General features: G+C 28.3%; 1 protein-coding gene across 4 annotated transcripts in view; it reads left to right on the plus strand.

The window, feature by feature from the left end:
* The window catches only part of LOC143258484 (uncharacterized), a 36,179-nt gene extending 25,601 nt beyond the window's left edge, over nt 1-10,578 (plus strand). For all 4 annotated transcript variants that reach the window (XM_076517534.1, XM_076517536.1, XM_076517535.1 and 1 more), the window contains exon 8: nt 7,006-10,578. In XM_076517534.1, the coding sequence (XP_076373649.1) occupies nt 7,006-8,907 (1,902 nt within the window). In that variant the 3' untranslated portion in view covers nt 8,908-10,578. The remainder of the gene's footprint in view (nt 1-7,005) is intronic.
* Nucleotides 10,579-10,780: the final 202 nt, after the last annotated feature.

Here is a 10,780-nt window from a genome sequence, read left to right on the forward strand (position 1 = left end):
ATGTTGATATTGTTGTCAAAAAATAAAAACAAGGATAATAATAATAATATGTTAAAACCATTTGCTGAAAAAATTGAGAAAGAAAGGCTTGTAATTCCATTGAAACATTGTATGTTTTTTCTAAATTGTTTTATATGATCACACTATTTATCAGGTGAAATTAGAAATTAAAAATACTTATTGACTATGTGATTAGAAAAATGATCACTGTTTAGTAATGTTACCAGTATTGTTTATGTAATTAGAAAGCTCTAATCATTTCTTTTAATAGTATAAATTTTTGTAGGTTAATTTTGCATTGTCTTTAAACAGCAACTGTTTAAACTTTTGTAATAATTTTTAGTGTCAAATGTGTAATCATTTTACTATTACAGCCGACAAGTAACATTAGAAAAATATATTACTAGGAACAATTTTTGTTTTGCTAAAGTATTGAAATTGTATTATTTAATTATCTATAGTATTTTTATTTTATTTTTGTACATTTTTTTTGGGTCTCCAAGTGGCTTAGTGGTAAGTTTTTGAAGGCTTATATTGTTGAAAAACAGGTTTTAATACCCATGGTGGGCACAACATTGTGTATATAGTGTAGCTTTGTACTTAACAACAAGTAAACTTTGTTTTAGGATCAAAGACATATTGCTGGCACAAGTTGTGGCATGGTATTTTTCAGCAACAAAAATGCAAAAGAGATTTTTATTTCAGCTTTTTTAAAAATGGAACATGCATTACAGATTTAGTGTTATAAGAACAGTTTCTGTTTAAATTAAAATTTCTTTGGAAGAAGGAAAAGTTTTCTGTTTGATAGCAGTGTTAATAATGGTCTTAATGAGAAGGAATTTTAAGACATCAAGCATTATTTGAATAAGGCTCAAAATCTGTAATATTGTGGAAATGCCACTTCCTTTGTATCGGAAATTATAGATACTCTTGCTGAATTTTGTAAGCTTCATAAACTTTGAATGTTTTTTTTTCTTTTTTGTTAATACTGGAGATAACACCTGTTTCCTATGAAAGAATGATATCTGTACTTTCAGTCAAAGAAATGCACAACTTTAAATGAAAGATAAAACTTAATTCTTCAAGAGCTGCTATGTACTTTGAAGTGTACAAAGTGTAATTGTTAACATTAAACATATTATATTTAAATCATCAAGACTTTCCAATGTGTTCAATTTATATTATTCTTTTGGGGGTAGTGGTTGTTGATATCTAATATAATTTTGAGGGCGATTTTAAACTTTTATAAGTGCAGAAAAGTTAAGACTGGTGAATCCAAAATTAAAAATGGATAGAAATAATGATTTACACACTTTAAATTAGTTATGGTTGATCAAACAGCATGTTATATACGGTGTTTAACCTTGTACTTTAAGTGGTCATATGATTGTGTCTACATTGCAAAATCTTTATTTATTACTTCATGATACACAGACTGGTTCACCTATTTCATCTTGTTTATTTTCAGAGACTAATTTTAACCCTTTATCTGCAATTGAAATTAGATGATACAAGCATAGTTAACTATTTTTAACACCATATGATGCAAGCATTTTGTGTGCAATATTTTAAAATGACTCAACACAAAAATTTGTGAACCTTTATGCATGGGATGGTAGGCAGATTTACACAAATCTCAAATAGAGGGCTAATTTAATGCAGTAAATTAATAATCGTTTCTTACTTATGGCTGTAATGCATATGCTAATGTTTTCTGTGAAATGGTTAAACTAAGTATAACATTATTCAGCATTGTTGATAGTCAGTTCAGTATTATTTTAATTAAATTGATAATATGATTTACAATCTTGAAATTCTGAACTTGCCTTCATGGTTAAGGGGACGAGCAAACTTTTGGTTTATGGGTGCTTTGTTAGAGTGAAGATTAATTCCCACTATTTAGTCTGATGGGAGTAGCACAAAAGTTGATAGTAGGTGTGAAATAGCTGCTGCTTCCTTATTGTTCTGCCATTTTAGAGTTAGGGATGACTAGTGCAAGTTACTTTTTTGTAGCTTTGTTCAAGTAAACAAATCATGATGAAGATTATACAAGTAATTACTTTTGCTTCAACATTTGAGAGGACTTTTTCATACACAATATAAAAGATCTTTAGTGTTATATTTTTTTTTAATGTCATTCTTGTTTATGTGAGTTTTGAAAGTTCTTAGAGCAGCTGTGAAAATTTTCTAAATATGCATAAATGGCTGGTGCATGGGCACTCAGAAGTAAATTTATGGGGTTACAACACTACATTTTGGTGTACTCTCCCTGTAGTGGGCACAGCAAAAGTAGCCCACTGTGCAGCCAAATGAAGTGTAAGTGGTTATTATCTCGTGATCTTTTGTATATATTTTATAGAAAATAAATAATTTTCTTTAACTGCCAGTTTAAAATATTAGCATTAAACCATGTTTTGTGAAACAATTTAGTATTGATTTGTTTTTGAAAGTAATGAGCCATATAGTATTTCTTCTATTCAAAAATAACCATTTCCAATAAGAACAAGTTACAGTGTTAATATAAATTTGTTGTTCTGTGTATTACTTCTTTTGGTTATTCCAACAATCAATTAATCAAAATTATAGTTTCTGATAATTTATTTTTTTTTTTATTATTTGAACTATCTAGTTAATCAATTTTTCCATTGTTTGTTTGTTAAGCACAAAGCTATATATTGGTGTGTGGTGCCATTTATAATTTGAAGGTCTTGGGTTTGATTCCCATTTCCACTAAATTTGCTTCCCTGTCTTTGTTATTGCAAAGTTACTAAGGCTATCTCCCATTTTCTTAATTTTGAACTACTGACTACTACAACTACATTTTATACCCATTGATGGTAACAAAACTTCAGAGGAACGACACTTTATTCTGTTGCTGTCATGCAGTCTTCCATATGTGCTGATGTATCTTTAAATAAGTAATATGGACTTCCAAGAAGGCTTTATACTCTTCAACCAGATGCCACTGCATTTTTTTATTGCATTGTGGACTGTGTATAACCCACAACAACCAACAGTCACTAATTTTTTCTCACAACAGGGAAAGTATTTATGTGATTTAACTGTATAATGATTTTTGATTTTCTGAGTAAAAAATATGAATACTTCTCTCTATTCCTAGGTGAAAACGATCTTGTTTTTATTGTTTAGGTAATGGATCTACTGAAAATTTATCATAATAGGTCATATTTAAGTTGGTCATTTAGTTGTGTATATGATACAGATCTTGACAGTTAACAAATATAAAAAGAAATATATAATTATTAAAGTTCAGTTAACTGGATCTCCATCTTGATCTAGATACAGTTAATTTAACTTGCCAAGCCACTGCTTTTCCATATTTGTACATGGATGTCCATTTGTTTTCATCTAGCTTTTTAGTTTGGACTTTCATTAAAGAACAGTACAAAAGAATCTTGTTGTGCCATGCCCTGATTAAGTAAACATTGTACATGTGTTGTAGTTCCATATGTGGTTAAGTAAGCAACATTTTGGTCACTACATATACATTTCTTTCAATAACACTGCTGGGAAACATCTTAATGCAAATACTTGTTAAATATTATGAATGATGTAAACAAGTAATGTGATGATGTAACCTTTGAGGCCATGTTCTTTCCAAGTTTAAAATGTCAGAGTATGTTAAATAATTGGAGCATTGCTGATCAACTTTAGGATTAACATTAAAATGTCAAAAATCGTAGATGTAATAATGACTGCTAGTGTAACTACATCTAGTAGTACTATTAGTTACAGTAGCTCTTCTACTAGCTGTGCTACCAGGTCTAGGTAAAATGGCAACAGATAATTTCTGATTGCTTCTAGTTTCCATTGTTTGGTGGTGATGTTTAAATAATGCAATGTGCTTGGATCCTGTTTTGTGGCTTTTAAGTGCAGTTTCACTCATAACCGAGATGACAAAGGTTTTTCTTGCACGTGTTGCAACCAGCATTGCTTTTGACTGCACCATCATGTACAAGCCAGTCCAGATATATTGGTGTATTGAGCCATAAGGCATTAAATGTGCATTTCCCACCAGCCATAGCTTTTATTTGCTTTGGGCTTGGTCAAGTATTGAGCATGATAAATTGATAATTTGCTAAGTTAAAGTTGTATTGAATTATTAATTAGAATGACACAGATGGCATTCAATATGGTAATGTTTCTCATGGTCTATGATCATGTTATGATGGTTATAGTATGTCATATGCACATAGTTACATAAAAGTTTTTAAATATGAATTTCTGTGGTTTATGTGAAATTAACAATTTTTTTTTTTAAATAGTAAATGAATTCTAAGACTTCTCAGGAACCTTTGTACATTTCCAGTATGTTTAAGTACATTTATAGCAGCATGTTAATTTTTCAGGATTTTCAGGAGGTCCATGGATGTTGTAAAACATTACTTTGTAGGATGAAGTTATAACTTATAATTTTTTACAAATTAAATTAATATTATTTTAATTTTTATATTCACTTTAAATTTAGACTACTTGAAAAACATAAAAAATTATAGATTTTTAACTCATTTGCCAAATAAATAAAATGAGCTATGATTTAATTGTTTGCCTTTCCCTTGATTAGTTACAATGCTTTGTGTAGTTATAGATACATTCTCATAAACTAAGGGCATTAAATTCAATTTTTGTATTAAACATTAGTATACAAAAAATGCTGTTAAGTACTTGTAAAAATAGCTTTTTATGTATCAATGTATTTTTATATAATACTGCATATTTCTGTAAATTCTTGAATATATAGAAGGAATGATATATAAACGTTTATACATAAAAAAAATAATTGCAACTGTTTTGATTATATTTTCTTTTTGAATTTTGTGCATAGCCAGTTGAAGGCTATCTGTACTAACTATTCCCTAGTTTTAGCAATGATAGACTAGAGGGAAGGCAGCTAGTCAACACCTTGAGCTACTCGTTTACCAACAAGTAGTGGGATTAACTACTATGTTATAGTGCTTTCATGGCTGAAAGGGTAAACATGTTTGGTGATGGGAATTCAACCCCACATCCTGCAGATTGCAAGTTGAGCACCCTAACTAATCACCAGAGCTTTTGATTAGATAATGGTCATGAATTGCATTATTACAGAGATAATATGCTAGTGCTACCAGCATAATGTTGAATAACTGATTGTCTAGATCATATTCCCATCTCTCGATTCAGCAGAATGCCTTACTTGAGTAGTTTAACTTTTATATAGTCATAGTTTCATGAATTTTCTTGTCTGTTTTTCAGTTGTCACATGTTCAGTATAATAGTAATACATATTTTTTCATATATATAATATATATATATATATATATATATATATATATAATTTATTAGCAATATTAACAATTGTAGCAGTATAGGGAATTTGTCCAAACTGATTGGCAACATGATAGTTTTTAAAAATATGAGGTTAAGGTGAGACATGAATCTTATTATATGCTAGCAATACAAAGTGGCAAAAGTAGGATGTAAGCAATGAAACAACCTTTGAGTAGCCGTACGTTTCTTAATATTTGACTTGCACATTTTTAATGTTTGATAGATTAAGCAATATTTAAAATGTATGGCACTTGGCTAAAACTTAAATTAACTATTAATACTCTTATCATAAACATGGTTATAAAGGTGTAGAATTATGTGAAATAACAGAAGTGTTAAATGATGAAGATATATATATATATTTTTTTTTTATTCACCAAAGGTAAAATCAAAAATATAATTTGACAAATGCAATCGGTTAATGATCTTTTCGACTGATCTATTAGCAAATACCACTAATTGCTCAGCTTTGTTATATAGAACCATACAACACACACAATATTAGTTATAAGAATATACAGTGAACAAAATCATTAATAATTAAAAAAAAAGAAACATCTAGCTTTATATATAAGTGAAAGAGAGTGAGGTATATTAACATTTCTCCCAATTACTGACTTTTGTATATGTGAAATATTCATTTCATTGTATTATTATTGATTATTAATAGATTTTATTAACATTTTCAAATTGTTTCATAACTTTGTGAAAGGTTACTGTTTTTTTAATATGAATATTGCATAAAAGTCATTTGCCAATAGATTAATAAATTAACCTGTAGAAAATAGTTTCATGGGAAGAGTTAATAGAAAGAGTTTTTTAATCTACATATTGTTGGTAAAAACACCTCACAGTTTAACATGTCCAACAGTATCTTGTGGGTATCTTTGGATCTGAAAAACAAAATTTTACTACATATGTAACCTTTTGTGTAATATAAGTTTAAATATTGCCTTAGTTCAAATAGTCATTAATAATCTAATACTGTGGGCAATGCTGGAAGTTATTTTTTGTTTTGTTAATTTTACTACTTTTGTTGCATTTTGACAGTGGTTTTTGTTATTTCCAATTCAGTACATTATTGATAATCATTTTCAAAAATGATGTTAAGCTATATGTAATCTTGTAAAGTTTATTTTAACATGTAAGTAGTTATTCTACTCATGTTTATGTTTAGTTGTTAGAATGTAAAGATAAGCTTGGAATATAATATTAGTTAGATGCATATAGCTCATCTGTTATTATAATTTCAGTATAGAAAACTGTTAAATACTGCATATCGACATATTTCATGTGTGAAGTTAAATAAAATTTCCACTGAATTTGTTTTCCATTAAAACCATTTAAATGTATAGTAGTCTCTTACACTGTTTATAGCAGTTAGTTATATATATTAAAAATCAAATATAACCCCCCATTTTTCAAAAATGGAATTACTTAAATGTTTTAAAAGAAAACTGTATTCCATACTGGCTATGAATGAAGCATGTGCTTATCAAAATGTAAATTTCTTCTTACATGATTTAGCTAGAAGATAACTGGTATAAGAACAATAATACTTGAAAGTTTCATAGTTAAAGTGTGAAAAGATTGAGTTTTCATTGTTAAAAGAGATTATTCACCAGTTGTAATTATGTGAGAAAGCAATTTTTTTTATAATTACTGTAATTGCAGTTATTCAAGAATTACAAGGAAGTGAAACAAGAGGAACAATCCCAACAGCTGTTAGATGCATTAAAAGCAGAAAATAATGAACTGAAAAATAAACTGGAACAAGAAAAGAAAGATGACATATTCGTGGATAGCAAAATAAGTGCTGTGAACAATGAAAACTGCGAGTTAAAAACAAAATTGGAGGAAAACAGAAAAAAAGCTAAAATTTTTGAACAATGCTTGATTACTCTTTGTAAAGAAAATATGAAGTTGAAGACTGGTTTGTTAAGAAAACAAGATACAGATTTAAGAAAAGAAAATAATAAATTGAAAGATATGCTACTATGGGAAGGAAGTAATTTTGTAAATAACAGTAAATATGATACAAATATAACTAATAAAGTTCCTAATATTGACCATTTCAGTGATAAAGAAAAGTATGTAAGTAAAGATAACATGAAACATGTAACTAATGTTGAGGACAGAGATTATGGCAAAATTTTGATTGAATTGGAACAAAATGTTGAATTACTGAAACGGGTAACCGTGGAAATAAAATTAAAATTGGCCCAACAGGTAAGTGATAAACAAGTTCTTATCAATTTGGAAAAAAATGTTAAAAAGCTGAAGGGGGAAAATGAAAATATAAAAATGTTTTTGAATTATGCTATAACAGAAGAAATGAAAAATTCTCAGGACCCTGGTTTCAGTACTTTAAAATATCAGTTGCAGTCAGTGATGGCAGAAAATGACCTGCTTAAATTGAAAGTAAATGAACTTGAATTCAAAAAGTTGCCAGAAAAACAAGGTAACAAAGAAAATACAAAGCAGGAGAAACTACCATTTGATCTATCCCAAAAACATGAACTGAAAGATCAAATGATACATGGTTGGAAAAAGATAAAGGTATGTGGATCAGAACAATTCAATAACAAATTTTGTCATAAATTACTGAAACAAGATAATGATAATATAGAATCATTTGTTGCTGTTGAAAATCCTGATAAAACTTTGTTGATTCAGTTACTTACAACAAAACCTGTTAAAGCACAGAAATTAATAAATATGTATGATGATCTGAAGAAAGGAAAAAGTGACCATTGCATTAATGGTAGCATTTCATTTTTGGAATATAACTGGATTGATATGTTTCAGGACATCTTGCAAGACAGCAGTGAAGTATTTTTCCATATGTTAAAGTTAATGTTTAGTGACATTATGAATAAGATTGCTGGTTTGTCAGATGACACCAGTAGTGGTAGTGGTAAAATACTGACTAATTTTCTGAAAAACATAGGAAATAAATTGGAAGAATTTCATAGCATTACACAGTCAGCAGAATTTAAACTTTATGCATATCGGAACCCAAAATTAGTCACAGAATATTCTGGGGGTTTTCACAAAATTCATGATGTGTGTATTCAATTCCTGAAAAAACAAACAAAATTAGTGGATAACATGTTACAAACATTTGATATTCTTAAAAAGAAGTGGAGACACTTGTATAAAAAGTGGAAAAAGATAAAAGACAAGATACATGATAAAAATAAAGAATTATATAAAAATACAAAGAAAGTAACAAGGAATTATGTGAAAATTGACAAATTCCAATGCCCAAGCAGTAGCTTTACTGAAAATGAAATTAAAGTGGAAAAAAATGAAGTATTTGATAAAGTGGAAACAGTTTTAAATTATCCATCTTCTGATTGGTTCTTTATTAGAGCCAATGATAGGGAGCAGCAGCACATAATATATCCATCTCAGCTGTTTGATGATTGGCATGTTCGACGAGCAAGGGGAAGGCAGTATCAGAGAAATCTTGCAATTTTTAATCAGTTTGAAGAAAATTGGTTTCTGAAACGAAATAAAGGTCGACGCTCTTCAGGAACTAATTTATATCATTATGAAGTACCTGATTCATGATCTGAATATGGAGAAACACAAGTTTAATATAAAACAAAATTCATAATATTTAATTGAATTCTTTTTTTAAAATCTGAAAAAGACAGACATGATATTTTTCAAAACATAACACTAGCTTGTATGTACTTTTAATCTTGAAATGGATTGTTGGTGTTCATCTTATCATTATAATAAACATTGCATTGCAAGATTCAGAACTTCTATTCTTAATATTTTATATAATCTGTTGTGGTTAATATTTTTTGATTAACTAGATTCAGAATAGCTGTTTCCAGTATTTTGTGTTATCCACAGTAGTGAATTGTTATTTAGTTAACTAGTGATTTTACCAAAATTGTTAGAAGTAGCAGTTGCTGTAGTATTTGATTGGTAGATCATAGATTTCAAGTTTGTAAACAGTTTAATGTGAAATCCTAAAATGATTATTCATTGTAAATTTAGAGGAACTGGAACCGATTTTTGCAATATGATTTTAAAATGTTATATAACTTGTTTTTTGCTAAAAACAAACTTTGATTACTCTGTCATTTTTGGTATGTTTCATACCTTAGACCTGTAACATTTTTAACTCTATTTCTGTTGTTGTAATGCTATTTGGCAAAAATAATTTTTTTAGATACAAGTTCTCATTTGGAATATTTAATCATATTGTCAGATGACTTATGTTTATGTTACAATTTAAAACTTTCATTAAGATTACTTAATTTATAGAATTAAGACCATCTTGTAAGTTCAATGCTGAACTCAGTGACTCTTGATTTACAAGATTCAATTTTATCAGGTTATCTGAGCATTTACATAGCTTGTTTCTAATGTTAAGTGTAAAACTTTATAAAAAAAATCTTTATGAAATAATTACAGTATTTTAAAGTATTCCAAACATGAATAGCTCTTCCATTCTAACACTACACTGTGAATCAAACATTGATTTCACAACTGATGTAACATAAAGTTTAATTGGAAAATTTGTACTGCAAATTACATTTTTAATGAAAAAACACAAAATCAAAGTGATAAGTTCTTCAGAGAGGTATTCTAAATTTTGACTTTAGTATTTGTCACTGCATTACATGTTACATTATTTATCAAGACTTGGTGTCTCATACTTTTTCCTGTTTTTTTTTTAATTCTAAGAGTTGCCCTATAATGTTTTGATGATATAAGAACCCTCTGTAGTTTTCTTTAAAAGTAAACAGTTCACTAATTTATTATGCACTTTTTAACTTTACCATTTCTAATTTGGTAATTTTTAACTCCATGGTGGCCTGAATGCAGTATATTGTAAATATCCTGGATTTGCATACTTAAAACTGTTAAGAACACATATTTAGCTCTTAGATATTTATGTGATCTAGTGTTTTACTGTCTGTAACTCAGTTTCGTATTGTAAACAGTTTTCTATTATGTATTGTTGATGTACTGATAGTTATTAAGGATATCTGAATGTTCGTTCAGTGAAAAAATTAGCTATGCTGATAATTTTGTATGTATATTTTTAATGAGGTGCTGAAATATATATAGTATTTAAATTGTTGGGGGAAATATGAGTTAATATACATCATTGTTCAAAGATGTATTTTAATAGCCAATTTTATTTATCTTTTAACCTGGTGACCCATGCTTGTAATATACTTAATGTAAATAAATTTTGTTAATTACTTTTCTGCTAAATAAGAATATCCATTATTCAAGTGGTGAATGAACTGACAGTTACTATCAATAAATTTTCTGAACTTCAAAAATGTGGAATTAATCAGTTTGATACTTGAATAAGATGCACATATATGTAAATTCACTCAGAAAATGCAATGGATTTGAACTTCACTTGTCACATTCTAAGAATGTTCAGTTGTTTTCAAAATGTTTGCAAAGT

Source organism: Tachypleus tridentatus, chromosome 8 (assembly GCF_004210375.1).
Source record: "Tachypleus tridentatus isolate NWPU-2018 chromosome 8, ASM421037v1, whole genome shotgun sequence".
NCBI lineage: Eukaryota > Metazoa > Arthropoda > Merostomata > Xiphosura > Limulidae > Tachypleus > Tachypleus tridentatus.